This window comes from Pan paniscus, chromosome 4, assembly GCF_029289425.2.
Source record: "Pan paniscus chromosome 4, NHGRI_mPanPan1-v2.0_pri, whole genome shotgun sequence".
Lineage (NCBI taxonomy): Eukaryota > Metazoa > Chordata > Mammalia > Primates > Hominidae > Pan > Pan paniscus.
In genome coordinates this window covers 174,482,600-174,498,896 of record NC_073253.2, presented here as the reverse complement: position 1 = coordinate 174,498,896, position 16,297 = coordinate 174,482,600, and the positions used below count along the sequence as shown (strand labels likewise).

General features: G+C 47.5%; 1 protein-coding gene across 3 annotated transcripts in view; it reads right to left on the bottom strand.

Annotated features, from left to right (window-relative positions):
- RUFY1 (RUN and FYVE domain containing 1) overlaps window positions 1-11,072 on the bottom strand; it is a 61,552-nt gene extending 50,480 nt beyond the window's left edge. For 2 of the 3 annotated variants that reach the window (XM_063604336.1, XM_034961170.2), the window contains exons 1-2: window positions 10,746-11,072; window positions 1,478-1,651 (exon numbers count right to left, since the gene is read on the bottom strand). In XM_063604336.1, the coding sequence (XP_063460406.1) occupies window positions 1,478-1,651; window positions 10,746-11,055 (484 nt within the window). In that variant the 5' untranslated portion in view covers window positions 11,056-11,072. Of the gene's footprint in view, window positions 1-1,477; window positions 1,652-1,840; window positions 1,991-10,745 lie in introns of those variants that run through there. The other variant, XM_034961173.3, reaches the window with a different exon arrangement.
- Between the last annotated feature and the right edge of the window lie 5,225 nt (window positions 11,073-16,297).

Sequence of the window (16,297 nt, the reverse complement as noted above, 5' to 3'; positions counted from 1 at the left end):
AGAAAAAGAAAAAAAGTTGCCTTATAGGCTCATCTATGAAATTCTTCCCCCTTTTTTTCCTTGATGGCAAAATCAAGGATTGATTTTTTTTTGTTTTTTTCAGATCCTCATCATCTGTACTGCTGTAATTGGTCTTCCTGCTCCTAATACTGTCACCTCCCCACCATTACAATCTGTTCTCTACATAGCTAGAAGTTCTTTTAAGAACTGAAGTTAGGACACATTTCTCCCTTTAGGATCTTCCAAAGACACTAAGAATAAAATGCAACTCCTCATCTGACCTTTAAGGACATATATGGTCCAGCCTCTCCCTACTCCCCTGACCTCATGTCCTCCCCTCCTCTCCCTCAGCACACTTAGCACACCTGTTACCTGGAGTCTTTCTCAAGCTGAGGAAGGTTGGTCTCACTCAGGACCTTTGCATCTGTTTTAATTAATTAATTAATTTATTTATTTATTTTTGAGATGGAATCTCACCCTGTAGCCTTGGTTGGAGTGCAATGGTGCAATCTCAGCTCACTGCAACCTCCGCCTCCTGGGTTCAAGAGATTCTCCTGCCTCAGCCACTCGAGTAGCTGGGATTACAGGCACGCGCCACCACGCCCGGCTAATTTTTGTGTTGTTAGCAGAGGCAGGGTTTCACCATGTTGGCCAGGGTGGTCTCCAGCTCCTGAGCTCAAGCGATCCTTCCGTCTCGGCCTCCCAAAGTGCTGGGATTACAAGGCGTGAGCCACCGCGCCTGGCCTAATAAGGCTTTTAAATATTGAATATGTGTTGAATGATATTTTGGATATACGGGTTCCATGAAATATATTATTAACACTAATTTTAAAACATTTTAGCAAATTAGGTTAACTTTTTTTTTCTTAATTTTTAAAAGTTTTATCCCCACAGAAAGGCATCTCATCTAACACTTTTTTTTCTTTTTTCTTTCTTTTTTTTTTTTTTGAGACGGAGTCTTGCTCTGTTGCCCAAGCTGGAGTGCAGTGGCGCGATCTCAGCTCACTGCAACCTCCGCCTCCCGGGATCACGCCATTCTCCTGCCTCAGCCTCCCGAGTAGCTGGGACTACAGGCGCCTGCCACCACGGCCAGCTAATTTTTTGTATTTTTTTTTTTTTTAGTAGAGACCGGGTTTCACCGTGTTAGCCAGGATGGTCTCGATATCCTGACCTCGTGATCCGCCCGCCTCGGCCTCCCAAAGTGCTGGGATTACAGGCGTGAGCCACCGCGCCCAGCCTCATCTAACGCTTTTAAAGTAACCTGGCTACCAGAAACTTTAAAATTGCCTATATAGCTTGCATGCTATTTCTATTGGCCAGCGCTGCTCTAGGACGTCGCTTCTGAATACAGGAACCTGGCCTGTTCTGTACACTGCTGGCATTTCAGCATCTAGAAGGATGTCTGGCACTGATGAAAAAGTGCTGAGCAAACACCCAGCCCGAACTTCCACGCTCCCAAACGCCCCCTCAGGCTCACCTTTCAGCCCATGTTTGAGGCAGTGCTCCATCACTACAAAGAACTGCTGCAAGGGGGCATGGTCCGCATCCAGGCTGCGGCCCAGGCTCAGAGCCGACTGGAGCAACACCTTGATGCTGAGTTTCATCATGTGCATCAGGTTGGCACGCTCCTCCATCATCTGGCACTTAGAAGCTGTGGGGCAGGAGCAGGGATAGCTTCGTTAGTGGACTGAGTGTGGGGAGGTCAGACTCCGGGCAACGGTGAGAAGACGGGTCAGGCAGGAGGCCAGGCGGTCTGCTTAGGGAACGGACGTGCTGGCGGGCGGGCAACCGGGATTCGCAGGTAAGTAGTCCCTGATCCCTAGAGGCCACAGCCCCCTACCTGGACGGCGGGGCCTTGGGTCAGAAGAGCCACTGGGCCTCCTGCTCCAGAGGCCTCTCCCAGACGGCTCCGCGCGTTGCTACGGCGACGGCTTTAGCAAGACTCGCCGCGTTTGGGTTCTCCCGCAACCCCGGTTCCATTTTTGACCAATGGAAGGGCGCTACCTACAGGAAGCCCTGCCCCAAGCTCTTAGAGGGCGTGCTGGGAAAGCGTCCCGCCCCCAAACATTCCTATTGGGCGAGTCCACCTCAAGGCCTCTCCTACGGAGCTAGTGGGCGCCATTTTGCAGCCTCTGTCCCGGACGGAGGAGGATGCGCACCCCGCCCAGAAGGCTTTTCCAGCCTTCTCTCTTGCCGGATAGTGCCAGCCGGGTGCCTGCAGGGAAGCATCTTCCCCTCAGTTCCAGGCTCAAATTCTTGTTGCCGATCTTTCGTCCGCTACTAGTGGACAATTTTAGGTTTTACGCACACTTTGTTTTTTGGTAAGGAAAACCGTTGGAGTCAAATGAATTCAGAGAGTTCCATTTCAACTCCCATTATCTTGTCGCATTGCTTTGAGGGTGTAATAAAGACTGTCTGCAATTATCATCAGATATCTATACGTGCTGGCCAAATGTTCTCTCAAACCCAGTAAGCTGGTATCCTAGAAACTAAAAGTTTAGATCCCAAAGTAAGAGTCCTGGCAGGAAAGTCCCAGGTACGAAGCGCGGCCCTCACCCGGGCGCGCGCGCGCGCTTACATTGTCTTGGAAATATTTGCCAATTGGAATGGGGGCGGGGGATCGTATTGTTTTTGGTTTGCAGCTGTCCAATTACTACTGAGGTTAAATAACTTCTGTTTATTGTCTGCTAGTATTTCTTCTGTGAATTGCTTGCTCAATTGACTTTCGTGTTGAATTGCTTGCCTTTGTCTTACTGACCTGTATATTTTGGATACTAATCCTTTACCTGTTTTATTTCACCAGCATTGATTAATATGGACAATTAAAGAGCATATTTATACGTGCTATATTTTTATATAGTTAATTACAGTTAAATCTGAACGATAATATTATGGCCGTGAACTTGTAGTAAAGGTCTTAAATAAATACTGAGACATCCTGGGACTAAAAATTCAAAATTATCTCAGCAAAACCCAAGAAGGTAGGGGGAGAGCTGCTGGGCAAGAAGAAACAGCCTAAGCATTTCACCTTGGTTGTGGAGAGGGTTAAAAGTGGCTTAAGTAAAGCATTTCGTTGGGGGTGGTATAATTTTTTTTTTTTTTTTTTTTGAGATGCTGTTTCACTCTTGTTGCCCAAGCTGGAGTGCAATGGCGCCATCTCGGCTCACTGCAACCTTGGCCTCCTGAGCTCAAGCGATTCTCTTGTTCAGCCTCCCGAGTAGCTGGGATTACAGGCATGCGCCACCACGCCTGGCTGATTTTGTATTTTTAGTAGAGACGGGGTTTCTCCATGTTGGTCAGGCTGGTCTCGAACTTCCAACCTCAGGTGATCCGCCCACCTTGGCGTCCCAAAGTGCTAGGATTACAGGCGTGAGCCACCATGTCTGGCCAGTATAATTATTTTTATATTTTGAGAGAAGCCTATGTATTATATTTATAAATTTTAAAACTGTAATGGATGATTGGCAAAGGAAATAAAACTTGTAAAACTTCATCAAGGGAGAAACTCTGAAGACAGCAATAACCATAAAAACAATTCGTAAAGATTTATCTTTAAAGAAGACACCAAGCCCAGTTCTATCATCTAGTGGTCTTGAAATTGGAATACATATACAGCAGTCTTGCCAAAGCTAGGTATGCCCAGATGTTTTAAGGAACTCAATTTCCAGATTTTCAAGTTTCACAGGCACTCTTTCTCCTCCCTCTAAAGAAGGGCAACCCACTCCATAACCTGTCTTCCTCTTGATATGGTGACCTGGGGTGCCCTAGGTTCCATACACCAAATGGAGGTGGTGTCGCCCTTGATGATTAAGTAATCAAAAACGTGAAGACCAGCCTTTTACTGCTTTATGGTATTCAGTTAAGCTTGGTCTTGGGGCAGAGGGGTGGTCTCTAACCCTCTGCTTGGGTATCCTAAATTTAGAAAATTAAAATTTTCTCCCTACAAATCTATGTAATTATGTTCAACCAGTCAATATTTACAACCCTAAGATGTGCCATTAGCTTGATGGCCATTTTCCGTAAATTAAATGAGCCCAAACTGCAGCTAAGTATTTGATGAAAATGGATTTGAAATACATGATAAACTAAAAGTATTTTTGTCAAAAAGTACTGTATTGGCAAAGGTGAATGAAATAAGCAATACTCAGATGTCTCCAACCATTCTGAGTATTCTGGGTTAAACAAAGTGCCTAAGTGAAAGAATAAGAAGTGAAATTATCCCTTGATAAGTCTTTTTTTCTTTTGAGATGGAGTTTTGCTCTTGTTGCCCAGGCTGGAGTGCAATGGCACGATCTTGGCTCACTGCAACCTCCGCCTCCTGGGTTCCAGAGATTCTCCTGCCTCAGCCTCCCCAGTAGCTGGGATTACAGGTGCCCGCCACCATGCCCAGGTAATTTTTTTGTATTTTTAGTAGAGACGGGGTTTTACTATGTTGGCCAGGCTGGTCTCGAACTCCTGACCTCAGGCCATCCACCCGCCTCAGCCTCTCAAAGTGCTGGGATTACAGGCATGAGCCACCGTGCCTGGCTCACACTTGATAAGTCTTGGTAAAACTTTTGTTTTGGTAACTCCCAAAAGTTGAGAAATTTTCTTAATATGATTAGGTTGCAGGTCAGGTAATTTTCAATTATTTGCTTTGAATGAAAATAAGGGAACAAAAAATAATTTTTGGCTTTAGATCAGTGTGATTTGGGGCATATAACTTGGAAAGAGTTCAAAGATGACCAACATTACTAAAACAAGCAAAAAACAGGACTAAAACTGATGCTGAATTCTATCACGCTTTAGCAGTAAATCATATATATTCATCTACAGATATATGCTAATGACAAAAACCAACACCATTCATCTCATTTAGAGATGCAATTCATTGGCTGGGCGTGGTGGCTCAGGCCTGTAATCCCAGCACTTTGGGAGGCTGAGGCAGGCAGATCACCTGAGGTCAGGAGTTCGAGATCAGCCTGGCCAACATGGTAAAACCCGTCTCTACTAAAAATACAAAACTTAGCTGGGCGTGCTGGCGTGCACCTGTAGTCCCAGCTACTGGGGAGGCTGAGGTGGGAGGATCACTTGAACTCGGGAGGCGGAGGTTGCAGTGAGCCAAGATTGCGCCACTGCATTCCAGGCTGGGCAACAGAGTGAGACCCTTCTCAAAAAAAAAAAATGCAATTCAAGAAAAATTTATGTATAATTCTTTATAAAAATTATATTTATGTTCCTGTTACCAATGTAGCATTACTAATAAACTTAATGATAATTCACTCCAGAAGAAAAATTTTTATACACTTAGAGCTTTAGTCACAATAAAAATTTATTAAACTTTAACTTATTTACATACTTTTTTCTGAGACTTATAAGATGACCAATAACACTTTTAAAAACATACAAATCTATTACATTAATTCTATGGCAGAAGTGGAATGGAAATCCAAGTTCAATGAATAAAAGGGAAAATGTAAAATTTTCAAATATTAAATAACTTGCTATTTTAAAGATGGATGGTGGTAATTATCAATTCATTAAGGTATTTACATACCACTTGATACATTTCAAAAAACAATGTAACAGTTTTATTTTAAAAAGTCAATATTTACACTATGCCAGAAAATGAATTCTGAGCAACTTTAAAATATGATGAATAATCTTATACGTTAACTTTAAAAGTTAAATTTTCGGCTGGGAGCAGTGTCTCATGCCTGTAATCCCAGCACTTTGGGAGGCCGAGGTGGCCAGATCACTTGAGGTGGGCAGGTCACTTGAGGTCAGGAGTTTGAGACCAGCCTGGCCAACATGGTGAAACCCTGTCTCTACTAAAAATCCAAAAAATTACCTGGGCGTGGTGGTGCATGCTTGTAATCCCAGCTGCTTGGGAGGCTGAGGCAGGAGAATCGCTTGAACCTGGGAGGCGGAGGTTGCCGTGACCCGAGATCACGCCATTGCACTCCAGCCTGGGTGACGAGCAAAACGCCGGCTCAAAAAAAAAAAAAAAAAAAAATGTTGGGAGTTTTCTTAGGGGGTTACATGAGCAAAAAATGTTAAGACCAGTGTTCCAGGCAATCAGCGCTGGGTGGTGCTGTCTCTGGAAGTGCTGCTGGCAGTGTTTTGCCATCTCATGCATCCCCTACTATATGGGGTTACCTGTACCCATTAGCACTCAAGTTAGAGGCATGGAAAATTAAACCTGGAACGATCTTTTAGCGGTTCCATCTCTCAATTTTACTGGCTTTGTGACCTTGGCCAAACTATTACATCTCTAAGCTTCATTAATAATAGTTCAACATGACACAGAGAATATCGTGAAGTTCTACACCTACTGAATTGCCAAATAAATTGCCAGGCCAGTATCAGACTCCTGGGCTCAAGCAATCCTCTCTCGTTGGCCTTTCAAAGTACTGGGATTACAGGCATGAGCCACCTGCACCCCGCCAGCATGTTAATTCTTAAAACACGCATGTTTGTTACTCATCCTTTAGGAAGCGTTACTCTAAAAAGCAAGATACATTCCTTGTGGGTACATCCTATTGCTTGCGTGAAAACAGCCAGTGTTGAGAGAGGAAAGCACATGTGCTATGTGCGGAAACGCTCAAAGATACAATAGTACTGGGGAAAATTTCTGGGAAGGAGGATTTAGTATTTGTCCTTTTTTTTTTTTTTTTTGAGACAGAATTTTGCTCGTCACCCAGGCTGGAGTGCAGTGGCGCGATCTTGGCTCACTGCAACTTCTGCCTCCTGGTTTCAAGCAATTTTCCTGCCTCAGCCTCCCGAGTAGCTGGGATTACAGGCGTGCGCCACCATGCCCATCTAATTTTTGTATTTTTAGTGGAGACGGGGTTTCACCATGTTGGCCAGGCTGGTCTCAAACTCCTGACCTCAAATGATCCGCCCGCCTCGGCCTCCCAAAGTGCTGGGATTACAGGCATGAGCCACCATGCCTGTCCGAATGTTCTTTTGTATGGTTTGATTTTTAAAAATCATGTTCGCTTATTACCTTAAAAAAAAAATCCCCCAAAACCAAACAGGACACCTATGGACAATGCAATCACATACCAGACCCCACATGGGAAAACTTTTTTTTTTTTTTTTTGAGACAAAGTTTTGCCCTTGTTGCCCTGGCTGAAGTGCAATGCGGCGATCTTGGCTCACAGCAACCTCCACCCCCCAGGTTCAAGAGATTCTCCTGCCTCAGCCTCCCGAATAGCTGGGATTACACGCCTACGCCACCATGCCTAATTTTGTATTTTTAGTAGAGACGGGGTTTCTCCATGTTGGTCAGGCTGGTCTCAAACTCCCGACCTCAGGTGATTCACCCACCTCGGCCTTCCAAAGTGCTGGGATTATAGGCGTGAGCCACTGCGCCCGACCGGGACAACATTTTAAAACAAGTATTCAAAATATTCCGCAGCATTTCCTTTAGCTTCTACCATTGAAAAAATATCATCCGGCAAGAGTGCTGCTCACATTCAATCTCTGCTCCTAAACTGCTCCCTCTGAAAGTCCTGCCTGTCCTCATTGCTTGTGTAGGCAGATCAGTGGGGAAAGAGACCATGAGTCAGCCTTGGGCCTGGCCCTGGCTGAAGTGGTGTCACTGTCTTTCTCCCATCCTGTTCTTGTGTCGCTGCAGAGCGAGCCGCCCTTGGCCCATTTCCTTTCCCCACCTCTGCTCCTGTCCTACCTGATGGCTTCAAATCCCGGTGACCTTCGGGACCAGCCTCATGGCTCTACCCAGCAGTTCCCCAAATTTCATCTCTTTGTAAGCCATGGGTCACCATTTTGCTAGATTGAGTGGTAGTTATTAATACTTTCCTTAAATTGAGTTAATTATTATTATTTTTTGAGATAGTCTCGTTCTGTTGCCCAGGCTGGACTGGAGTGGAATGGTCTCGGCTCACTGCAAACTCCGCCTCTTAGGTTCAAGCAATTCTCCTGCCTCAGCCTCCTGAGTAGCTGGGATTACAGGTGCCTACCACCAAGCCCGGCTAATTTTTGTATTTTTTTTTTTTTTAGTAGAGATGGGGTTTCACCATGTTGGCCAGGTTGGTCTCGAACTCCTGACCTCAGGTGATCTGCCTGCCTCGGCCTCCCAAAATGCTGGGATTACAGGTGTGAGCCACCATGCCCAGCCTAGTTTTTTAAATCCATATGGGATATATATATTGACATTTTGCAGTTGAAGTTACTTCTCTTTAATACTCTCTTTATAAAATAGGGATAATAATGGTAATCATCACCCTGTGCCATCTACATAATTTACAAGGCCCAGTGCAAAATTCCCGGCCTGGAGCAGAGCACAGAAGTCAGACTCCCCCTTACTACAGCTCTAATGGATTGCAACTTCCCTGCAGGGATGGGACGGGTGAGAGGCCCCTGCCCACTTGCCTGCCTAATGTGCTGTGGTACCAGCCACCCTGCCCTGAGATTTGGAGGGTGCAATCCCAACGCTGCCTGGGCAAGAGTGGGATCAGGGAGGGTAGGGAGAAGCCCCAGGGCAGCTCGAGTGGGCCAGGGCAGCTGAGAACCTGTCCCATTGGACTTCACTTAAAAAACACAAATTCAAAGATAAAATTAAGAATTTCAAGCATGGGATACTTCTGAGTGCCTGGCCCTTTCCACCAGAGTGATCAAAGCCTGCATTGACCGTCCACCCATGAAGCTAGTCCTGTTATCACATAGGGTTGTTGTGAGGAATGAATGAATACTTGTACAGGTTTAAGACTAATGCCTGGCACCTTTGAAGGACAATATAAGTGTTGGCTATTGTTTCTATCACTTCCATAGATGGAACACAGGTATTTTTCAAATATGCATTTGTTCAGCAAACACTTATTATTCTGTGCCAGGTACTGACACATTTCATTTTATCTTTTTAATTTTTTCCTTGATTCTGCATTAAAGGAAAGAAATTCTATCAGGGAAGAACTTTTATTATTTGCTTACTCCTGCCACGAAATATCTAAGAGGCCTCCAGGAGACGCCATGCCTTGACTTTCAGTACTGACTGTCAATGAGTATGCAACTCAGCATCCACTGATGTGTGGAAAAGTCTCGGGAAAAGGTGTCAAGCTAGAGGGCAGTAGGTTCCCGGCCTGCCCAGGCTCTCATCATCCTCTAATGCTATTTTCCACTGCCAGGATCTCAAAACGAGTCAGCCTTTCAACTTTACTCAGTAATTATTCTTGACCACTGAAAATCTCACAATTCACTACCTGGGGTCGGTGCATCTACAGCAAAGGTACCAGTGGATGGGGAGGAATCAGGAAGCCTCAAGTGTGTGCTATGATGCTCCTTGGAAGGCACCACAACCTTTCCTCAGCTCTGTCCCAGCATTTTCTATGAAGTTGGCAATGTTCTATTATGTGCTATCTCATACAGTAGCCACTGGCCACACACAGGCTACTGAGCATTTAAAATGTGGCCGCTGTAATCGAGGAACAAGTTTTCTTTTTTTTTTTTTTTTTTTGAGACAGAGTCTCGCTCTGTCACCCAGGCTGGAGTGCAGTGGCGCGATCTCGGCTCACTGCAACCTCTGCCTCCCAGGTTCAAGCGATTCTCCTGCCTCAGCCTCCTGAGTAGCTGGGACTACAGGTGCATGCCAACACACCCAGCTAATTTTTTGTATTTTTAGTAGAGACGGGGTTTCACCATGTTGGCCAGGATGGTCTCGATCTCTTGACCTCGTGATCCACCCGCCTCGGCCTCCCAAAGTGCTGGGATTACAGGCGTGAGCCACCGCTCCCGGCCGAGGAACTCAACTTTTAATTCAATTTAAAAGTACTGAATTTCAATTTGATTCAGTTAGAAATTGAGGAATCCGGCCGGGCGCGGTGGCTCAAGCCTGTAGTCCCAGTACTTTACGAGGCCGAGGCAGGTGTATCACAAGGTCAGGAGTTCAAGACCAGCCTGGCCAAGATGGTGAAACCCCGTTTCTACTAAAAATATGGGGGGGGGGGGAGGAGGGGGCGGGGAACTTAGCCGAGCGTGGTGGTGGGCACCTGTAATCCCAGCTACTCGGGAGGCTGAAGGCGGGAGGATCGCTTGAACCCGGGAGGCAGAGGGTGCAGTGAGCCGAGATCGCACCACTGCACTCCAGCCTGGGCGACAGAGCAAGACCCGGTCTCAAAAAAATAAAAATAAATAAAAACAAAAACACACACACAAAAACATATGCGTGCTGTTGTATTGGATAGCACAGCTCTGGATGTCTGGCGTTAGAGGGTTAAGTTACTTAAATCTTACTATCACTGATATGCTGGCACTCTGTTCATTACAAGGGCTGAAAAGGTCTTTAAGAGATCATCGGGTGACTTTAAAATCCCCATCTCACAGGCAGAGGTGAGCGGAGGCGCCGCTGGTCCGCTGCGCGCAGGGCCCACGCCCTCCCGACACCCGCCGGCGCTCCACTCCCGCACTGAACGGTTGAAAAGCAGAACAGTGCTGGCTCCGTTTCGTGTGTGGAGTTACCACAGAGTTCCGAAGCCCGGACGCGCACACGTCCTCCACCTAGTTAGCGGGAGAGCATAGAGGCGCGGGTGCGGGAGCGCGCTCAGGCACGCGGGGCTGCGGGGGGCGGTCTCGGCTGGGCCGCCGGAGTAAAGACCCAGGCGCAGCCAGGCGCCGCCCGCCGGCCAACAGCTCGCGTAACCTCCCGGAACGGCCAGTGCCCTCCCAGCCCGGCCCCCACCGCGCCCGCGCCGGCGGCCAGCGGGGACACGCGAGTCCGCCGCGGGACAGACCCGGCCCGAGCCTACCTGCGCGCGCCGTGCCGTCCCCGCTGTCCCCGCCGCCCAGCCCCGCGGCCGCGCGCAGCGCGCTCCCGCAGCTCGCCGACAGGTTCCCGGTGGCCCTGCGTGCCAGGGTCAGGATGGGCGCCGACCAGCCCTCGGCCGCCCGCGGCCTCGTTGCGCTCCGCAGGTCGCCTGGGCCGGGCAGCTGGCTTCGGTCCACGATCTCAAACTCTTCTCCCGGCTCAAGCGCTGACCCGGGCCCCGGCCCCGGCTCCAGCTCCGGCTCCAGCTCCCGCCCCCGCCCAGCAGCGCAGCCGCCTTCCCCGTCGGCCATCTTGGCCGTGTCATGTGACCCAGCGGGCGGGCGCGGGGTGGGTGCGGCCGGGCACCGCCTTTCCCTTCGGTGGGCAAGGTTTTTCTCCCTCTTCACCGCCTCGCCTTCCCTCTGTTTCGAAAGGTTCGGGAAAGTCCAAGTCATAACATAAAAAGTGTGCGTATTCCCGGCCGCCGGCAGGACCTGTTCGCGGGGAAGTTCCTCTTGAACTTTCTCCGAGGACAGTTGTGCACCCTGCCCGGCGCTTCACGGGGTTTCCTGGCCGTCGTTGTCTTTGTGACACCATTTCCTCTTTTAAATTTTCATTTCATGGTCTATATTTTCCACTTCGTCATTTTTCTGTAGCACTCATTAGAACAAGCCCCGAAAGGGCGACTAAGGAAACGCACAGGCGAGGCAGGAAAGCAGGAATTTTTTTTTTTTTTTAAATCTAATGACTATGACGGCTTGGCAAGAAAGAGTGCACGATAGTGGACTGGAAATCAGAGCTGGCTTCTCCTATTGATTAGTTACGTGGGATAACAAAAAGCCGACCTCATTATTAAATAAGATTTGCAGTAAGGACCACATGGCAGATGTTAGCGATTGTGACTACTATCTCTAGTATCCAACTGTGTGGCCTGGGTAAGTCACTATACACTCAGTCTGTTTCTTCACTTGGAAAAGAAAGGAATTTGACTAAGTACAAAGGAAAATTTTGGCCGGGCGCGGTGGCTCATGCCTGTAATCCCAGCACTTCGGAAGGCCCAGGCGGGCCTTTAGTAGGACGAAACCCCGTCTCTACTAAAATACCAAACAACAACAACAACAACAACAACAACAAAAAACCAGCCAGATGTCGTGGCGGGGCAGCTCTACTCCTAGCTCCTTGGGGGGCTGAGAGGGAGGATCACTTGAGCCCGGGAGGTCGATCCCACAGTGAGCAGAGATCATGGCCACTGCACTCCAGGCTGGGCGACAAAGTGAGACCCTGTCTCAAAAAAACACTAAAATTTACTAGCACTTAACACTTTGCAAAGTGAGGCGACATGAGCCACACCAAACCAGCAGAGCTGTTTTGATTCCCAGAATGTTTACAAATCTTAAAACTTGTTGCCAATATTTAGAAATCAAAAGATTTCACATAAGAATCTGGATTTTAGCTTTCTCTGGAATCACTGGAATATTTGGTAACTCATGGCATATTCCCTGATGGCAACAAACTGTTGGGAATAAACTGTGCTGCCCCTTTAGACGCCCAGCTGCTCCCTGGACCTGTCTTGGTCCAGCCCACTTCACTAGGTTGCATGATATGTCTGGTCCCTGAAAGGCCAGTTCTCAGTGAAGGGATACCACTTCATCCAGGAGTGTTTTGGGAATTTGTGGAGTTGGTGTTTGAGTTGTGTAATGATTGAGGGCATACTACCAGTCTTTTTTGTTTGTTTGTTTGTTTTCAGACGGAGTCTCGCTCAGTCGCCCAGGCTGGAGTGCAGTGGTGATCTCGGCTCACTGCAAGCTCCACCTCCCGGGTTCACGCCATTCTCCTGTCTCAGCCTCCCGAGTAGCTGGGACTACAGGCGCCCGCCACCACGCCCGGCTAATTTTTTTTTTTTTTTGTATTTTTAGTAGAAACGGGGTTTCACCGTGTTAGCCAGGATGGTCTTGATCTCCTGACCTCGTGATCCGCCAGCCTCGGCCTTCCAAAGTACTGGGATTAGAGGCGTGAGCCACCGCGCCCGGCCTGGTCTTGTTTGTTTGTTTTTGAGGCCAAGTCCTGCTCTGTCACCAAGCTGGAGTGCAGTGGCGCAATCTCGGCTCACTGTAACCTCTGCCTACCGGGTTCAAGCGATTTTCCTGCCTCAGCCTCCCAAGTAGCTGGGACTGCAGGGGCGTGGCGCCACACCTGGCTAATTTTTGTACTTTTAGTAGAGACGGGGTTTCACCATGTTCGCCAGGATAGTCTCGATCTCTCGACCTCGTGATCCGCCCGCCTCGGCCTCTCAAAGTGTTGGGATTACAGGCGTGAGCCACTGAGCCCGGCCCTACTAGTCTTTACTGGATGCATAGACAGGGATGAAGATAGTCTAGAATAACAGAATTGTCCCGAATCCTTCATGACTTTCCAATGCTACTGGACATTATGTAGGTGAAAAGTTTGTTTATAATGATTAGGGCGTGGAACCGAATTCCATTTTGTATAAAAACATTAACTCTTTTTTGGGGGAACAGTTTCAACATTTATCAGGCAAGGTTATTCTTCAGTAACAACCCCCAAATCTCAATGGCTTAACCTAAAAGCTGGTTTCTCATCATGCTACATGTCAATGTAGATGGGGTGAGTACTCTGCCCAACTCATTGTAGTCTCTCAGGACCCAGCCTGTTGGGAGTTTTGCATAAATATTACGTGCTCCAGTCCTGCATGACAAAGGTCACTTATGCACATTTCATTGGTGAAAGCAAATCACATGGCCACGTTTAATTTCTAGGGAGTTGGGAAGTTCAGACCTATTTCTGTCTGGGAAAACCACAACTGGGAATCTTTGTGAGCAGTGTAATGACTACCATAAGTGTACCCTAAATTTTCCTGGAATGTAGCTAAATTGATTTGTTCAGAATTACACGTACAAATGTCTATGTTATTTCAGTGGTAGTTGTGCCTCGTTTACATATTGAAATATATCTCATTTTATAGTGCTTCGCTTTATTGCTTTTTTGACAAATTAAAGTTTTTGGCAGCCGGGCACGGTGGCTCACGCCTGTAATCCCAGCACTCTGGGAGGCACAGGTGGGTGGATCACCTGAGATCAGGAGTTCGTGGCCAGCGTGGCCAACATGGCGAAACCCCGTCTCTACTAAAAACACAAAAATTAGCCAGGCGTGGTGGCGGGAGCCTATAATCCCAGCTACTCTGGAGGCTGAGGCAGGAGAATCGCTTGAACCTGGGAGGCAGAGGTTGCAGTTAGCCAAGATCAAACCACTGCACTCCAGCTTGGGCAACAAGTGCAAAAAAAAACTGCGTCTCAAAAAAAGAAAAAGTTGCTGTTGGCAACCCAACAGCACGTGCTTATTTTGTGCCTCTGTTTCACATTTTCGTAATTCTCAAAATATTCTAAACTTTTAAACTACTCTTACATCTGTTATATGATTTGTGATCGGTGATCTTTGGTGTTACTATTATTAATTGTTTTGGGGCACCACAAACTGCACCCATATAAGATGGTAAACTTAATTGATAAATGTTGTATGTGTTCTTACTGCTTCACCAACCACGTGTTTCCTTCTCCCTTACCCTCTCCTCGGGCCTCCCTGTCTCCTGAGACACAATATTGAAATTAGGCCAATTAGGCCGTGGCTCAAACCTGTAATCTCAGCACTTTGGGAGTCTAAGGTGGGCAGATCACTTGCGATCAGGAGTTCCAGGCCAACATGCTGAAACCCTGTCTCTACTAAAAATACAAAATTAGCTGGGTGTGGTGGCAGGCACCTGTAATACCAGCTACTGGGGAGGCTGAGGCACGAGAATTGCTTGAACCTGGGAGGCGGAGGTTGCAGTGAGCTAAGATTGCATCACTGCACTCCAGCCTGGGCGATAGAGTGAAACTCCATCTCCAACCAAAAAAAAAAAAAAAAAAAAGAAAAGAAAAAGGAAAAGAAATTAGGCCAATTAATAACCCTACAACGGCCTCTGAGTGTTCAGGTAAAAGGAAGAGTTGCATGTCTCTCTCTTTATATCAAAAGCTAGAAATGATTAAGCTTAATGAGGTAGGCACGTCAAAAGCCGTGATGGGCCAAAAGCTTGGCCTCTTGCACACAGTTAGCCAAGTTGTGAATGCAAAGGAAAAGTTCTTGCTGGAAATTAAAAGTGCTACTCTGGCCGGGTGTGGTGGCTCATGCCTGTAATCCCAGCACTTTGGAATGCTGAGGCGGCCAATCACATGAGGCCAGGAGTTTGAGACCAGCCTGGCCAACATGGTGAAAACCTGTCTTTACTAAAAATACAAAAATTAGCCAGGTGCAGTGCTGCGCCTGTATTCTCAGCTGCTTGGAAGGCTGAGGCATGAGAATCGCTTGAACCAAGAAGCAGAGGTTGCAGTGAGCCAAGATCAGGCCACTGCACTCCAGCCTGGGCAACAGAGCAAGACTCTGTCTCAAAAAGGAAAAAAAAAGTGAAACAGCCTTATTTCTGATAAGGAAAAAGTTTTGGTGGTCTGGATAGAAGATTAAATCAACCACAACATTCCCCTAAGTCAAAACGTAATCCAGACCAAGGCCCTCAACATCAAGGCAACACCCTCCACTGGCAAAAAGATTATGATTCACTGAAGGCTCAGGTGGTCTTTAGCATTTAAAAATTTTTTTTTAATTTTTAATTTTTTTTTGCGATAGAGTCTCGCTCTGTCACCAGGCTGGAGTGCAGTGGTGCCATCTCTGCTCACTGCAGTCTCTGCATCCTGGGTTCAAGTGATTCTCCTGCCTCAACCTCCTAAGTAGCTGGGATTATAGGTGTGCGCCTCCATGCCCAGCTAATTTTTTGTATTTTTGGTAGAGACAGGGTTTCACCATGTTTGCCAGGATGGTCTCGATCTCCTGACCTCGTGATCCACCCACCTCAGCCTTCCAAAGTGCTGGGATTACAGGAGTGAGCCACTGCGCCCGGCCAGCATTTTTTAGTTATATATATATATTTTGAGACAGAGTCTTGCTGGGTTGCCCGAGCTGGAGTGCAGTGGTGCGATCTCGGCTCACTGCAAACTGTGCCTCTTAGGCTCAAGTGATTCTCCTGCCTTAGCCTTCTGAGTACCTGGGATTACAGGTGTGCACCACCATGTCCAGCTAATTTTTGTAGTTTTAGTAGAGACGGGTTTTTTCCATGTTGCTCAGGCTGGTCCTGAACTCCTGGACTCAAGCGATCTGCCCGCCTCAACCTCCCAGAGTGCTAGTATTACAGGCGGGCGTGAGCCACCGCACCTCGCTGTAAACCATCTTTTTTTTTGAGACGGAGTCTTGCTGTCGCCCAGCCTGGAGTGCAATAGTGCAATCTCAGCTCACTGCAACCTCCGCCTCCTGGTTCAAGCAATTCTCCAGCCTCAGCCCGTAAACTGAGACTACAGGCACCTGCCGCCACACTGGGAATTTTTTTATTTTTAGTAGACACAGGGTTTTACCATGTTGGCCAGGCTACTCTCTAACTCCTGACCTCAAGTGATCCGTCCACCTCGGTCTCCCAAAGTGCTAGGATTACAGGTGTCAGCCACCACGCCC